An 18,258-nucleotide genomic window follows, 5' to 3' on the forward strand; every position below is an offset into this window, starting at 1 on the left:
AAATGAAAAGTGATTTGTATACACAACAACTATATTCTAAAATATATATGTTACGAGTATACTTATACTTGTATACAATACATAATAAATACTATTTTGAGTGAATATTTTAGTGAGGTTCAGTGTTGGACCAGTGTTTCGAACTTCTCTCATACTTACGTCCTGTAGAAGGCGTCGAAGCCGCAGCAACTGTTTTTTGAATTGCAACACATCCTGAATCATCGCGTTTCGAAAAGATTTGTCATACAGCATGAGATCGTCCGAAGAACTGTGCGAGTCACGATGAAGTTGTGAGTAGTGATGCTGAAATGGTTTCTGATGATGGTAAGGAGTGCTCGGCGGCAACGATGCATTCGTTGATGATGTGGAAGCGTTTGAGGCACGCGAAGCCGCTGCGCTGCGCCGTAGACTGTGGGCTGATTTTGAGCTGTCAGAGTCGCCGCCGCCGCACACCGAAGTTCCAGCCGCAGCATTAGTGCTCACACCGCTGGCAATCGAGGAGGGATACTGTTGCTGTTGCAAGCGTGAACGATTTAGAAGACGAGTGGCGCGAGCGGGCAAATGAGCACTGAAAAGAGAGTGAGGAAGAACAGGTAAATACGTTCAACATTTTAGTACATGACAAAACTTAGAACCGATAAATAATGGGTCGAGAATATGGTTTCCATTGGCCTATTAACAAAATCTTAAATTTAGTATGATATGAAAACCTCAAAAATCAATGTAAAGTCATTGCGTTGCGCACCTCAGATATGTGGTATTGGCATGCGGCGCGCTAGTTGACAGCGCCGTTGCAGCGGCACAGTGGCACCAACAGTTGCACACGCCACTCAAGGTGGACGTTGACTTTGTTGCTGTTGTCGTCATCCCTTTAGTTGCTGCAACAGCAACAGTTGGCGTTCGTTTAGAACTTCTGTGCTTATGTGTGGCATGTGGCAGGTGTGATTTATGTATGCCATGCAACATTTGCGAACTCGGAGAGGGAGTGTGTTGCGTACTCTGCATCGGAGAATGCACTGACTGCATATTGCCACATGTGACGGATTTAATATTAATGGGTGAGGATGAGCGAGGTATGCTCGGCCGCGCCGCTGTCAGAAATATATTCTCTGATGTCTTTAAATCGGTACGAACGCGACGTGCACCAATTGGAGACTGCGGTAGGGGTTTTTGTTGTTGCTGCTGCTGTTGCTGCTTTTGCTCTGGGGTTGAGGACATTTTCGTTTCGATTCAGAACAACAACAGCACTGACTCAAACTTAGATGTTGCAACAGCATTTGTGTAAAACAAAGGCACTAATATTAGCGAGTGACGAAGAGCAGAATCTGCTTAATCAAGTTTGTAATATAAGTCTGTTGAAAATTTTCCGATTTTTAATAGTTTCACTAGTGGCGTGGCAAAGCTATCTCCACTACGAGCCAGAAAATGTCAGACTGACGTTTTGTGTGCATAATCCTTCCCTCTGGTTTCTTATTTTTGTTACTCACGTAGTATGACACAATCCGCACATGCGCACTGCCACAATGTTCCCGTAGGAAATAGCTCGCATCATAACTACATGCGATGCAAAATTTATTAAAGAAAAATGAGTTAACTAGATGCGAGAGTTGAATGAAAGTGAGTGTTATCTGCCTTTTTAACGTTATAATCCCGTTCAGAAATGAATTTATGTAAGAGGCTTCCTTTGTTAAGCCGCCGGTGTTCATCTGCTATTATATAACTATTATTTTCCAACAGGGACACTGAGTCTCGTATTGTGTGTGCAGGATTTACATCTGCTGGCATTATTATACTCGTAAATGAATCATTTCGATAGCATTGCATGAGTTACATACTTAAATCAATTCTTACAAACATAAGAATAAACCGTAATTATTACTTGAATAATTTTAAAACACGATTTGCATACTGATTGGCCTTCGTGTAACAACTGTTAGATTTCTTATTCCCCATGCATATGTTTCTTTCCAAGGAAGAGTGACTTAAGAAAGCATAGTAAGTTCTAACTAATGATAAATATAAAGGGCGTGAAGTAAATCTCACTTTCAAAAAGTGAAATTAAGATAAAATTAACGTAGCTGAGCTTAGAAAGTTTTGAATTATTAGAACAATCCAAACCATTGAAAACAACGTATTTTTTATCATTTGGCATAATAAGCGCCAGATTTCTTAAAAACTCTCTTCGTTTGTGGAGTGAAAGCAAAATACTTTCGAAATGGTTAAACGCTCTATCAATATATAATATATATGTACATACTTGTATATATGTTCTTAGCAGCTGTGATAATCACCAAAACTAAAGCTAACTAAAGTCTTTATTTCTCTGTTCTCATCTACGACTCGGTCTACTGATTCACTTGCTCAGTGACACTTTCATAACAGAGAAATAAACAAAATACTAAGTCAACGAAAGTTTAAAAAAAGAGGGTAAGAGGGTAATTGAGGCAAACAAAAGGAAATGAGTCGAATTCGAGTTAAATGCTAACTGTTTACTGAACTAACTAAGCGAAAAAATATCGAAAAAGATATGTATTTAGCTCCCCGAATATAATAAGTTTGCCTACTACAAGTGGGATGTAAACATGCATTATAGAAAAAACAACAGATTAAAGCATTATGCAGATTGATAAATAAAACAAGAGTTACCTAAAACGATAAGAGATGTTTGAATAAGGGTTAGGATCAACGTACAGTTTTCATTTGTTGAGTGTTTCTAAAATTAACAGTAGTTTAAGAGCAGTTTGAGGTTTCCAATTATTTATTACACTAGTCGATTGAAATTTACTACAGAACCCTCATAACTATTGCGGGCAATAGTGATCGACACAAAAAGGAATAAATATGCGGAAAACAGGGCCATACATTTTTTGCTGTGGAGAGCTTCTAACGTGTCAAGTAGTTTACAGATTGTTGCAGAATAATGTCACTTGGGTTTTATATATTATGAATATTTGCTTGAATAATTAGAAAAACTATTTGGGTACGATTATCTAAAGAAATCGAAAGCAACTAATATTTATGAAACACTTGCTTCTCTGCGGCTTCATTTCAAAACACCCAGCAAGTCAATGCGCCACATGTTGCACGCAATTCGATTACTTTCACTCACCGGTCTGCGTTTTGTTACAAACAATTAAGCAAATACGCGCATGCGTGCCGAAGCTAACACCTTTCAGCTGCTGACAACAGTAATCACAACAGCACCGACACACTACCACACTCACGCGCTCCAAAGCCGTTCTTTCAACGCCAATGATGCAAAACAAGGTCTTCCACGGCTGACGCGCGACCTGCCGCTGAAAACACTAATCCGTCCAACCGTGTCGTTGACACGCGACGAAACGCTTGGACAAACAGAGAAACGCCAGTGGCGATATTGTTGATGTCAGCCTCAGCGCTACGTCAGAGTCATCACCAGCAGGTACCATCATTGTCATATCGGCTGCCGCCGCCGTCATCGTCGCCTTGGCCATGGTGTTAATGGCAATTAGGCACATTAATCTGTTTTAATGCCAACCGCATCCCCACTAAAAAGCAGCTTTTGCAATTGCTATTACGAGTATTCTTTGGACAGGAGAGTTAGCTTTCCAGTAGACAATTTTTTTGGAAAGCTTATACAGATTTTAATTCAATAAATACTATTTTACCTTGAGAGAACTCCAGAAAGTCCATTGAGCATTATTAAAGATAAAAGTTTTGGTCTTACTGATTAATAGACCATAAACCATAAGCGTACACACCACTGTTTTTGGATTTATTAATGAAAGTATATTTAGAAAATGATATTTTTGAAAAATTTCAAAACTTCAGGGGAAACATCACCTTCAAATTAACAAAATTTATAAACAAAGATTGCAGCAGAGCTCCTGAAACTCTCAGTAATTCGTAATTTACTCGCAAATAGCTCATTAATAACATTTTTTATAGTCATTTGTCAACAAACTGCAATGGCTCCGGTCTACATACACATGTACATACGTATTATGGCATCGGCTAAGTAAAACTGCCAAACAAGAAATGCAAGAAAATCCAGGAAAGCTGTTTGATGTGGCGCTATTTCGTAATTGCATTTAATACATTTGTCGAAATGTCAGATGACGGCTTGCATCATGTTGCAAGCCTAAGGGGAACATAATTGGTTCGTTGCTGGCTAGCGGAGCAACATTAAGGCGGGGAGTTAGCCCGTAAACGGCATTCCTGCCATAACGGCTGTCAAAAGCCTTCGAATCAGGTCTTGTCACCGCGGACAATAAAAGTCATAAAATAATGCTGCGATCGTGAGTGTATGTGGCACAAATCATGTTTGAAGTCGCCTAGCCAACTTGTTTGTGGTTTAAGGCATTCAAAGCACAAATTAATCAAAAGCAGCACGACACTTTGGCGTTTTAGGGAAAATGCGATCGAGTTAATCGCGAAAGCAAGCCTTTAGGCACTTCCAATCCTTTTGAATCTTACTTTAAATTTTATAGTTAAATTTCTTTGGTCAATGAATGTTTGAAGAACAAATTGGGAGATACAATTTAATTATTTTCGTTTTTGATAATTTAATATACTTTATAATTAATATTAGTTTTTCTAAACTATAGTCTTCATTTGGACTTTTCTCGAATTTTACTTTGAGATCTGAATGTTGCGAGCTCCAATCAAGTAAATGAAAAACAAACAGCTTATGGTACGCATTATACATGGAATTGTCAGCAAGAAGTCGTTAGGTCACCCCTAATAGTTGATGCGCAGTAATTACGGCTGGTCAATGACCAACTGACTGCGGTACATTAATTAGATTCTTATAGACGAAAAGACGGGCCACAAACAATCAGACGTAGAAGATAATATCTATGTAAGTAAGAAAAACGAAATTTCACAGCACCAAACCTTTCGTATGCATCTGCGTGTGTTTACCGGGATTATTTCATTCAAAGACACTTACATAAATACGTACGATCTGCTCAGCACAAAACAATGAATTAAAGAGTGAGAACTAGAGGAATAATGAGAATTTGTAATTTCGCAACATCATTATAATCAAGACACAACGGAAGGGGAAATGGCCACATATGTAAATATAAATAAACATGCTCGCTTATGTTATTGTTTCCCTACCATGTACCATACGAGATGGGTCCAAGTCGACGAGCGAAACCTTTGATATGTACATACGAGTACATGCGTAATTGGTGCGAACGCAAAATAATTGAGTTCCTGAAGTGCCTCGTTCTTCACTTTGCGAATAGCATCTTCTCGACACGCGAAAATAAATTATAAAAAATCTCATTTGGTGGGACTTGTTGACGAGCTTTCATAAAAGTAATTTATCTTCGAATGTCGAGTATTCAAACAACAGTTAAATAAAGTACATATATCCAAATTATTCAGGCTGAGGTTAGACCTTAATAGCGTCAAGTTGTAAACATTAAATTCATTAGTTTGCTAGATGTCTATTAATGACGTTTGATAAAATTTAACCAGCAACGAATGATATCAACCAGAATTAGCAAAACATAGAAGGGCGATTTCTTACCAATTATTAGAACTGCCGATTTCCAAGAGCGTAGAGCCCTCACAATCTCTCATTTTGTTTCTCGCACTTTGTATATAGAAATACTAATAAATGTTAGTATACATATATATCCGTTTTGACGTACATAAGGCACTGCAATCACGATCGGGTCAGGAACGTTTACAATAATAATATAATAAAGTGTCGGAAAATTGAATTTATTTCACACTGTTGTTTTATATTTCTTTATAATTTTTATATAGTTTATTTTTTAAATGCATCGAAGGTTCGTGTTTGTGCAGAAATTGCTTGTTATTTTCTCTCGGATAAGTTCCGCTCTTAATTACGATCTTAAGTCATTTGTGCATACGAGTATATTAACTGTGAATGCATTAAGGTAATATTTTATTCATATTAAAGTAATGTAGGAGTACTTCTGTTGTTTGTTGTTTGTTTTGTTTTCTTTCCAGTAATTTGAGATCTGCGCAGCTTTAGTAAGGCGAATAAAGTAATGGAAAGTGGTAGTTGAAATATACACGCGCGTACGTATGTAGGTAACACTAGTGTATAATCGTTTATGTAAAGTCAAACTGATAGGCACTGCCCTCACATCGAATTACAATGTGGCAGGCGTCAGCAGGCTAGCGGCCTTAGCCACAAGTTACACCGCAACCTTAACACACACACTCAAATATGCACCCAAGACGACGCTCTCTAATTTCTTCATCATCGCAAATCCCAACAAGACCTAAACTACTACTGGGGAAAATTGCCACAATCAAGACGTCTTGTAGTTCAAATTGTAATTTGTTTAAAAAATCTATGCAAAGCTGCTGGCGATTTTAATCAGTACGCCATTTCCTCTTTCTCACTGCATTTCAAACTTTTCCGGGACGCCGAAGCTTGCTTTCATTATCAGTTCACTTTGTGGGTAAACACTTTCTTAATGACCACCATTACTTCAGAAAAATATAAAATAAATGGCAATGCTGAGAGATGCAAGAATGCGCTTAATTTTCTTGTCTTTCAAACTAGACTGGGAAGAGACTGAACTAGCTGAAATTAAAAGTTTACCAAATTATCTTTAAGAGCTTATTTGAGTGCGTGTTAGAAACTACAGCCAGAAGCAAGCCCGTCATCTCCTGGCAACAATGATGCCAATAGCAATATGTTTATTGCTTTCAAATTAATTCAAACATTTAACTGTTATAACATATAACTCAATTATTACTCGCGAATGAAGTCATCGTCGATGATATAATTAACTGTTCATTGTCATGGTTGAGCCCACTAGTGAGAGCGCTGACTGTTGGTGCGTTCTTAATGTCCGCATCGAATAAAAATAGTATTAATTAAAATGATTGATTTTGAAAGTGTTCGGCTAATGCTCCAGCCCATCTCGGCACCACCGAAACTCATTAAACAATAAGCGGTAAGACTTACGCATGTAGTTGAATACAAGACTCAAGTTTCTTTGGCTTGTACGAAGCAAGAGCAATCAATAAATCAAAAAACCTTAAATAGAAATCAGCTTACAAATCAGCATGATACCGAAGTAAACACGAAAGCGTGGAATCTATTTTCGAAAATGTTAAAAAGTGTGTAGCGCTTTCACTATTAGGTTTTCATATTAATGAGAAGCTTGCGGGAAAATAGTATCATTAACTTTCAGGAAATGTGATTATGTAGTCTTAAATACTATTATTTAGCGCTTACTAGTATTTTCTAAAGCGAAAGAAATAAAACCCCTCTAGACCATGTGAAGTGGCCGTTATTTAAGAAAACTAAGAAATTCCTAAGGCTGAAAACATAACGGTGTTTATACGAGTAGTTGTGTTTTCGTAACGAATCGAAGCTTGAGGGTTATCGATAAATGCCGGATAGTAGAAGAATATATATGTAAGAATCGAAGCCTGGGAAATTCCTTCAGGTTCTCGCAAAACTTACTAAAAACTGTTGCGAAAGAATAAAACATGCATTATTCGATGAAATCGTGAACAAATAACAATCCAATTTGGTATCTTCTTGATTTATTTTGAGGGCCATAATGTACCTGGCTCTGCTGCGTCCCTTTTTGTAACGGTTGTTTATATCACCTAAATCTAATCGAGATAGATATGAAGCTATATTCCATCCTATTGAAATCCTCTTTAAATACATTTGTGTGACCTAATTGCCCATTTTCGACGAAATTAGGTTTATAACATTATGACATTCCTATATTACGGTGTGCGAATTGAGTCCACAACCATGCCTACTTCTCATATAAAACCATTCTAAACTTCTTATTATGTGACAGTTAGAAATTAAGAGACAATAAAGAAATGGGGCTAAAACTTTGCGAAAATAGTGCCGTTTAGATGTGACATTCACGTTGTTCAAAAATTACTTACAGTAGCTATGTGTTTTTATTTTATTTTTTTTGAAGTAATAAGATATCCAAATGCTCCTTAGATGAATTTTGAACACATGCTTATGATTTTATATATATATTTTTGTTTTTCGCACTTATAGTAGTTTTAATTAAAACCGTTACATGGGCAGTGGGCGGGCTTGCCACCCGATTTCATCCATTTTCACACTGTCGATAGAGGTGCTAAAAATATTTGTCCTGAGGGAATTTGGAAGTTACAGCTTCAGCGCCCAGTTTTTCAAGAAATTTTAAACTACAGATGTCCCTCCCTAATGATTCATCAAGATGTCTTAATTTTTACTCAAATTACAGCTTGCAAAGATGGACGGACGGAAGGACGGACAGTCACCGGGATTTCTATTCGTCTCTTCATCCTGCTCATTTATATATATATAACCCTATATCTACCTCGATTAGTTTTATGTGATACAAACAATCGTTAGGTGAAGAAAACTATTATACTCTGTAGCAACATTTTGCACGAGTATAACCATATTAAACTATTAAATAACTGTTTTATTTATTATGTTTAATTTTAGTTTAGGGATACTGTGAATAGTGTTAATGGAAGCCGCCGAGTAGAAAGGCACTATAATGAAAATATATTCTTATATATAGAGGTTCCATTATGTTTTTTTATTTAGTAACCGCTGTTTAACTTTGTAATTCTATATTGAAAAACTAATTAAAAAAGCTTAGACCTCTAACATCTAACCCGCCGAGTGGCCGTGGCAGAGATTGAGGTGGCAAAGGAGGGCAGAAGAAAAATTGCGGTTGAAAGGAAAGTGAAGTAAAAGGAGTCACAGCAAGTATACACCTTCACTAAGCGCAATGGAATTTCAAACAAATCCCTAATGAAAAAAGAAGCTTATAAAGAATTCACTCGGCAATGACTTTTGCGCATGCGTCAAGAGGCCGTTGTTTGTGGTGTATTTTAAAATATGAACGGATACGGTTAACTTGTGTCTAAATGTCAGGTATTATTTATTGTCATATTGTGTAGTCTGTGATTTTTTGGTTTTATTTGGCAAACGCGATATAGCGTTGTTTTAGGGCCAGTTTGGCGCTTCTGCATAAAAATCCATCTGCACAGCGCAACAAAAGGCAGAAGCGCGGCAAACCAAGCATAACGGTGGCAAAAGGCAGTCGCTGACACCGAAGCGTTCCTGGATACCAACAAAAACAAGTAAACACTTTGACGTTTTTTCACATTTACTCAGGTGGACAGAAAGTGTTGAATTTTTCCGATATTAAATCAGTGCATAAAATATACACTTTTATATAATTTATTTTGTTACACAAAACAATCGCGATGTTGTTGCGCTATAAATACATTCTTTTTCAGATTATTTCAAAGGCAGTTCGCTTTTGATTACTAGCAGACAACTATTTGCCGAATTTTTTCACTTTGCTACAAACATAGCTCAGCAATAATCAAAGAGGGCGAATTTAATAAACACCGCGACCGAGAACTGCACATTTATTCGCTTTCAATTGCGCATCAACACTGGCTAAAAGCCAACAACGGCAGCTAGCCAAGAGCCGCCAGCTTCTAGCCACGGCAAAGACAGCGACCAAAAGGCAAAGCAAATGAAAACACATTCAAAGTAAATGTGCAAAAGCACACGGAGAGCGAATTGGCGCTCTTTGCTCTATTGCTATAAACATTTTACGTTGCAGCAACTGCTTCATTTCACTTAAACGCTGTTAGTTCTTTGCATTTTAATTTCAGCTTGCTTTTTTAGACGAAATTGCTACGCAGTGGGAATATTGGCAGAATAATTACCCCAAAATCGCCTTTACAAAGTTTGAAGTTTTATATGCGCTTAATTGGCAACTAAACATGTCAAGCTATTCCACAATATATTTTCATTATTTTCATACAAGAGGTGAAGACACATTTCCTTCCGTTCCGTTCTGTTCCCACGACAGTCGGGTCTAAATAACCGGAACGGACCCGGATTTTTAGCCGGCCAAGAACTGTCAACTCGAAATTACTTCAGGAATGTTTTCTGTCGCTACAACAACAACAACACATTTACTTCATTACATAACCTCCATGAAAGCGTTTATAGTAGTTGACAAAAATTAGACTAATTAGAATTAGAAGTAGTGCAAAAAAAACTGAGCACAAGTGTTTTTTTTCACGTGCCAACATTACTTCGTATACATCTGTCCTTAACTAAATTGTACAAATTAATTAACACATAAGATCAATGATTCAAAACGACTTTCCAACTGGAAGTCTGGCTATAAGTATTTACTTTGGAGCCAAATTTCTCATTTCCGATTAGTTTGTCCCACAGTGCGTGCGCTCTCTATCAGTTGTACGAGAGTGTACTACACACACAAACACATTTGTTACGCGCTAAAACAGTTTCTTAGATACACTTTGAAAACACTTCCCGGCCTGTCTCCGCTGTACATTGTGGTGTTTCCACTTCTCTTTCTTGGCTGCCTTTGCCTTCACATAAGAACATAAACGACCAAGTTTGTCAGATTACGTACGCTTGTATGATTTTATAATAGTTGGGTTAACATTGAAATTGAAGTCAGATAGAACATGAACCAACAACACCAACAATAGAAAATAAATAATAAGACATGACGTCGCTCAGCGAGATGACGTCGAGTTGATTTATTGCCCCAGTCATTGTCTCTTTGTTTTGCACTTTGGTTTCATGAGTTTGTGTTATTTGTGGTTTTGAATATTTACTGCTATGCCGTCCAGTTTCAAGTGCAAGAGTTCTGCGGAAAATCGCAGCCCGAAGCCTTTGTCGATCGGATAGAATATCTGCGATCGGTTGTAGTTATTTCCTTGTTTTGAAGCCTCCAATGCACAGACATGGAATTCTGTCCGCTCTTTAACTTCCACGAAATTGCATTGCATTGCACGCATTACTGACATTCCAAGTTGAAACAGGGATCAAATTTCGGAACATGACGAAGAATTCGAAGTGTCAATGACATTAACGACAAATCCGTTATCGAGCAAGATATTTACAATATTTCTAGTAAATAATTGAAAGCATCCATACCTTGATGAAGTGGTAAGAAAAGAATATATTGCAAATCAAGGGACAGAACTTATCAACATTTGCTTGAAAATGGGCACGAACTAAGTATTACGAAATAGAAAAAACCGACGAGTCTCGACGAGGTAAGCTTCTTCGCATGAAAATGGTCTGTGAATTTTAAACCAGCTGGCGCAAATTAAATATAAATTTCTTTATACAATACATACATATGTCCGCAATTTTGAAAACTGATTAGAAAACTTAATGCTTTGAAAATGTTAAATAACTTTGAAGCATTTTGGTTAACTTTTGCGAAATTCTATTTTATTTGTATTCTCTCCATTCTCGAATTTCGGTATAAAAAATACTTCGCTTTGGTGGAAAATGCTTCAATATTTAATTTCTGAAAGATAAAACAATATTTCGATAAATGGTTCACATGCTTATATGCATGTATATATGTATATAGCACATACTTATGTATGTACATACATATGTAACATATATCATTGACATTTGAATTATTTTATTTTGATTTTCAAAGTCAGAGTACAATGTCTATAAAGCGGTTCACACGACTAATGTTGGCACGAATTGCCAATTGCAATGAAGTTAGACCGTCTTGCTGGTGCAAAGAACGACACTTGCCACACAAAGATATGTGCGACGTGTGCCACGATTTATGGCGTGAACACAAACCGTACACAATGGGGAATCAAACAAAAAAAACATACTCGTAAGACAAAAATAAAACTAGTAAATAAAGTCGCTGACGTTCAGCCCAAACGAAAGGTACATAAGTATGTACATGGTTAAGCTTTTTCATATTGAAAGGGCCGTATTATTACTTAAACATATGTACTAATATAAATACATATGTAGGTATGTATATACAACTTAATAAAATGCGAAGGCAAACCAAAACAATATAGTATCTTCTTTTCTGCCACCCTGTGCAAAACGGTGCACTTTAAATATGTACACATACAAATTAGAAGTTATAGGTATATATATATGTGTGCATGTGTTTATTTATATTTGCACTATGGCAACTAAATAGAACCTCAAAGTAAAATGGCAAAAGGACATCAGCGAAATCCACCTTGGAGCGTAGGGCGGGTTGTGAGCATTTTCCTTAGCAGTAGCAAAACTTGCGGGGTCTTGGAGCGCGCAGTTTTATTTGCAGTCATTGCCAGGGGAATAGCGGGATTGATACACAATTGTTAGAGAGTAATTTCCTAGAGGTTTTCATTATCTCGGCTATAGCATTTGCTAAAGGCAAATTTATTCTAGAAAAGTCGTTTTTCTCACTTGCAGTATCCGAGATGAAGTAGAGCCTATATCAACTATTTTTCTATCCCAAGGAATGCATGGACCAAAATAATAAATTTGTCAGAATCGGAGTTAACTTTCACGCGACTTTCAAAGGAACTATAGCTGTGGTTTTCAGCGGGCCTTTATGGCGACACACATACACACGTTTACATGGATAAAAATGTTTAAAGGAAACTCGGATGGTTGACATTGCTGTGTCTATCAGATACTAAGTATTAGACATTTCTTGCTAACCGAACAGCCAACAATACTGAGATATCTTATGTCTTAGTATATGTTTTAACGGTACATAAAGTAGCGTTATTTTATTAGCGACAATGTGCGGTTTCCCGAGATATGCCATCTGATTGTGTACAATAATACAAATGTTCATGCGAGTACTTATATTGTACATACTCACAAGCATGTACATATATACATGTATGTACCATGTCTAACGGCAACAAACCTGCATCGGGTATGACAATAAGAATAACAACTGTTTTCTCTAAGAGAGCAAATCGACGACAAACAACAAACAGCAAATGAACCAGTACATAGCATAGCATAGCAACAGCAGTACCAAGTGGCAATGGTTGCCAATAAGCAATCGACAGTCGGCGACCAACAATCGACATCCGATAGCGGTCTGACAAGACAATTTACTTTTATTGTGTAAGAGATGGCAGCAGGAGGTAAAATGCCGTCAGGTTACTCTGCAGCTTGTGCGAATCTGGTGGCGAAGAGCGTTGAGAAGACGCGAATGGGTGACTAACGGTTAATAGCAACGAACGGTGAGCTCGTTTCTCTGCGCACAAATGCAGAATCGTGTTGGCCTGCGCATTGGAAAATGGAAGCCCCGCTTGTGGGAGACTACGTCACCTGCACGCTGCTAAAGTGTTTGACATTTTATTTATATTCGCGCTGGCGCATAAACATGCTTCATGCCTCGCCGTTGCCACTGTGCCGATGCGTTTTCGCCATTTCCTTTCATTTTTTTGAATCGTCTTTGGCATTTTCATTTTCCGCTGTGAACGCTTGCCAAGTCGCAGCATTTTGCTGAAGCGTGCAATCGCTTGGTGCAAAAAGAACAACCAGAAGCCAAGCGTGGGCCTTCAGTAGAGTTCATGGGAGGGAGAAGCAGAAGCAGGGGCAGTGGCAGTGGCATTTGAATGCACTCTTGCTGGCCGGCCGGCAATTTACACCACGCTTCCAGCGGCAAGTGCAACGAACCAGTGCAACAATGCTGACACCAAGAGTTTTCGCTGTTGCAAGCGTGCATACTCGTACATACGAATGTGCTTGTGCATTTTCATAAATTGCTAGTTGTGAATGCACTTGAAAGCATTAGCAACAGCTGAAGAGGCGCTCCGCTTGGGCCAATTCAAAGCCCAATTGAATTTCGGTGATTGCCAAATATTACTGCTATTGTAACGGGTCTTTGCGGCTGCGGGCTGAGCTTTGGTTGTTTGGCTTTTGTCATTGCTGTCAGCGCTATTGTAGCTGCCATGTTGTTGTTGTCAACCGCTTAAGTCGCTTCGGCCGACTCGCGTTGTAATCTTTGTCGATTTGTTAAATTTCGTGAAAGGTCGCTGGTGATTGTTGTCGTCGGCATTGTTACAATTGTGTTGCCAGCGCGCGGTTTATTTGCTGTGGCTTAACTCCGCGGCGGCATAGCGATTATACTTCACTTTATGCACACACTGTACTGTATTTGCATTATTTTTCCATGTTGCATTTATCTATAACTTTTATTGTCCTCTTTATTGTTGTCTTTTCCGTAATTTTCCCATCTCTTTCAGTGGGTGTAATTTGGCTTTGCCTATTTTTTACGCCAATCCTATTTCCCATCTGCTGGTTGTCGTGGTCGCCGGTAAATATGTTCGGTGTTTGTGATTTTCCCATCAGCGTGAAACAGCTGCTTTTTTCTAGATAACGATGTAACTTGTACCAAGTAGGAATGGTGAGTTTAAACTTTTATGTTGGCATTTACTGGTGCTCTACACCGAACCCGGATGGTCCAAAATTATTGCTTTTTCATGACCCGATTTTTAATGGTTTGGGGTATAATATTTCTTTGTCAAAGGTAGCAACACCGTTATAATATTTGCTTGTTAGGTTGCCCAAAAGAAAAGTTAAGTGTTGCTGGAAGATTAATGTAGGCAGAGAATAAGCTTTTCCGGACCCACATCTTCTGATTTTGAATATACTGATACAAACGATAGCAACTTAAAAGGCACTGTCGTTTTCTCTAGAGGGTGTAGATGACACTTACAATGATTACAATTCATAGTATAGCAAATTTTAATTATGTTTTCGTACTAAACTTTTTACATTTTACATCATCATGGTAATTTATGGCGAGATCATCTACGGCAACAATGCAAGCGTAAGACAATTAGTCATGTTAAATTTTTATTTATGTGTCTGGGTAGAAATACCATATACTTCTGTTATTTTTGCTTTAATAAGTAATAATGAAGCTTCAGTTTTATTGTTGGGATCCGCGAAATGGAATGAAAATACATATATATAGTGTTATTTTTAATGATCAATATTTTAAAACTTACTTTTCTGGGGAGATCAACGAAAGTACTTAAAACAAAATAAAGAAATTTATGAGACAGTAAATTTATGAATATTTTACAGAAAAGTATTATAAGTCCATTTGTAGAAATTCCGTGAAAATGCTAAATACGCAATTTAGTTGGGAAAATGAGGAGGTCTATGTCAAATATTTGGCTGTGCTTCTTACATGAACAAATATCCAGAAGCGGAAGCGCAACCCGGTCGACGTCAAGGTAAACTGATTCAAAACTAAGCCGATTCTGCCGTCTGTGTGAGCTTTGCGTTTTAATTTGTTTTAACTTTAATTATTTTAAAACTATCAGATGTGACAAACCTTTACCATGCATTTTATTATTTAAAATCATTTGTCTATTTAGGTTAATAGTCAAGAAAAATATTGCTTTGAACACAGGCTAAAATTGTTTGGAACTGGTGATGTGAAAAGAAGGGACATCGTAACAAATTTCCTGCATACACATCGTGAGAGGCCTCTTATGACTTTTGTTCAGATATTGGAGAAGGCTTAAATGTTAAGCATAATTTAGAATCTAAAATTCTTTATTTTGTACTCACATGACAACATCCTTATCTGCGCCTTTATTGGAACGAAGACGTAGGAGGGAATTCAGTTCTTTCATTACATCGCTCCCTTTACGTTCCAGCTCCGAAAATAGTTCTGTGTTGTCAATTTTATATAGATCCGAACCACTTCGACTCTTTATGGAGCCAGATCTTTGAAAAAATAGACGATAGTGAGTGTTATTTTTAGCGAACTCTTTTTTGAACTTACCGATCGATAGAATCCACACTGCTATGTATATCGAAATCCATCATTAGATCATCGGAACATATCGACTCACAGGGAGAGAGAGTATCAAGAGAATCAGCGCGTTCCATTACCGCCTTTCGTAGCGAGCGAGGTGTGCGAAGGCTCAACTCAATTGCTTGCTGGAGTGCACTGCGCGCCTTCGATTGGCTCTTCAGTGAACGTATTGAACCTGTATTTTCCATAAGTGTCGGAGTGTCTGTCTTATCTTTGTGTGACGTTAAGCTATCCACTAGATCATGTGCTTCACTGTTAAACAGCAATGCCGGTTGGTCAGCGATCTCATCATCAATCAAATTACCGCAATCGGAAAGTGAGAGCGAATGTGAAGCATGTGTTGGCGTTCCCGGTGAAATGGGACTACCCATTTCGAGTTCAGGTGAAATCTCATCGATGTCCTTCTCTTGCAGTTCTTCGTTTATTTTGTGCTTTTTCTGTTTGCTTGCGGCTTCTTCTGATTCCGTGCTGCTAACCAGACTATCCGTGGGAGAGGTCTCGTCGTCCAAAAGATAAGTGCTGCCGGCTAAAGCCATCTCAGCAAATTTCGTTTCATTAAGCGTATTATAAAACGATTTCGGTCGATCTGGTTTATCAATATTTGTATTTTCCACAGATGCAACGTTGTTAGTGTTGGTTTCTAATGTTTTGAGTCCGGAATTGTTGTTTTCATTTGCCAAGTTATCAGTTAAGGAAGCTGAATGGGAAGAGAAATAATTTGTATTGGAACAATAATGCTGGACTCCTCTATTTTTATACTCACATAATGTACTGACTTGCATTTCAGTCACGATGCCACTTAAGTCATCCTCAATCAAGTCGACTGACATGTGCTTGAATTTTTGTAAATCGTTTTTCTCCGTGTCTGTGTCTTTATCCTGATGATTAAATCCATGAAGTTTATTACTATCTTCGCTGCTAATACTGAGGCTGCTACAATCCTTTACGGCAAGAGATTCTCCGGCATTGCACCACGAGAGCATTATGGAACTCCCTGGTGACGATGTTTTACTCGAACAAGTATTGATGTCCTTAAACTTCAAACGCAAAATTATTTTGTAGCTACAATTTTCATTTTCATTTTGCTTGATGATACTTACCCTGTTTCCTTTCTCTGAAGTTGAGCGGTCTAAGTAAAGCTTTTCCTCATCGACCCCTTCACTTTCTTCTGACGAATTCCGAGTTATAGTGCACTGTGCAGGCGCCGTAGTAGGGCGTTTTTCTTTGAAAGGTGTGCAGTAAATTGGATTGGAAAATAAAATCATTGAAATATACACTGTTATAATTTTAATCTGTGGTGGCTTACCAATATCAACCTGTTTGATTTCCTGGTTGTCACTAGCGCTTCTATTACGGATGACACCACCATTTCTTTCATAAGTCTCTCGACTAAGTACTGTATTGGAACGCACAAGACCACATAGTGGAAGTGGGGCTGTTTGGTTTTCGTTTGGTAGCTTGGGCAAAGCTAGTGGCTCTACGATAGAGCTGGATTCACTCGATAAAGGGTCGTCCAGGTCACGTACTTCAAATTTGTGACGACCATTCATGACCATTTGCAAGTTGCGCGGACGACTGCGGCTCCGTTTAGGCGAGGCTGTGCGTCCAGCGCGACTGCCACCACCACTCGAAACCGAACTATCTAATGCCATGTCCATGCTGGCAATACCTGAATCCGCTGATATCTCTCGACTGCCTGAGAAACCACGCCGGGTGTTGTTTGCCATCTGCTTGGCCGTCTTCAAATCCATATGTCCGGAAGCGGAGTGTGCCACTGTGGCACAAGCGACCACCGTTAAGGGGTGCTGCTGCTGATTTTCTTTGGTACGTGCTCCCGCCACGCTAGTAGCTATGGTGGGCGACGGTGTGTAGATGCTGCTTGGTGTAGTTGGAGTTGTGGCACCCACACTGATGGCCACGGGAAATTCCGGCTTTGGCAAACTTACTGTGTGCAATGTGAACTTGGAAAAACTGGCTGGCGGTGCGCGTGGAGTAGGACGGACACTACAAATGAAAGTGTAAAAGTGAAAGGGAATTCTCAATACATTTCTCGAAACACTTTTTAATTGTTGATACTATATGGTACGTGTACTCACATAACATTCGTGTGCATGCCCGTGCTGATGACATTTCGCGACTGATGCTGTTGCGCCTGATGCCCTGGTTGATGGGTCCAAACGTTGGCTGCGCTGCTGCGTCCACTTCCATAGCTACCATATGTGTTAGGCTGTTCGAAAAACTGTCGCCGCTGGTATTCGATTGTGCTGTTCTGACTCAAATTGAACGTTATAGATTTGGGTTGTGTTATTTTTGGGCGACCGGCTGCATCGCTGCAACTGCCCGACTCGCTAGTCTCATCGCCCGAAGTCAATGCCCTGCCGGCGTGTGCACTCTTCGATCGGCGCTTCACTGCAAAAAGTCAGCACAAAGATGTCTTAGTTTACTTGTGATTAAGGGAATTAGTTACATTTTTACATTTACAACAGTGCAGTCCATGGACATGTTATGTCTCTAGCACTTTTTATGGCTACTTTTATTTCTGTGTGACTTTAAAATTGCTTTTATTGGCCTTTAGCTCAATTTGAAAGTAACACACTGCACGATTGCACTGACATTTGCACGA

General features: G+C 38.6%; 1 protein-coding gene across 10 annotated transcripts in view; it reads right to left on the reverse strand.

The window, feature by feature from the left end:
- LOC106617581 (serine-rich adhesin for platelets) overlaps positions 1–18,258 on the reverse strand; it is a 65,697-nt gene that overhangs the window by 9,477 nt on the left and 37,962 nt on the right. For all 10 annotated transcript variants that reach the window (XM_036364016.2, XM_036364009.2, XM_036364011.2 and 7 more), the window contains 7 exons: positions 17,732–18,044; positions 16,942–17,639; positions 16,736–16,857; positions 16,399–16,672; positions 15,603–16,332; positions 15,386–15,544; positions 160–568 (listed from right to left, as the gene is read on the reverse strand). In XM_036364016.2, the coding sequence (XP_036219909.2) occupies positions 160–568; positions 15,386–15,544; positions 15,603–16,332; positions 16,399–16,672; positions 16,736–16,857; positions 16,942–17,639; positions 17,732–18,044 (2,705 nt within the window). The remainder of the gene's footprint in view (positions 1–159; positions 569–15,385; positions 15,545–15,602; positions 16,333–16,398; positions 16,673–16,735; positions 16,858–16,941; positions 17,640–17,731; positions 18,045–18,258) is intronic.

This window comes from Bactrocera oleae, chromosome 6, assembly GCF_042242935.1.
Source record: "Bactrocera oleae isolate idBacOlea1 chromosome 6, idBacOlea1, whole genome shotgun sequence".
NCBI classification, from domain to species: domain Eukaryota; kingdom Metazoa; phylum Arthropoda; class Insecta; order Diptera; family Tephritidae; genus Bactrocera; species Bactrocera oleae.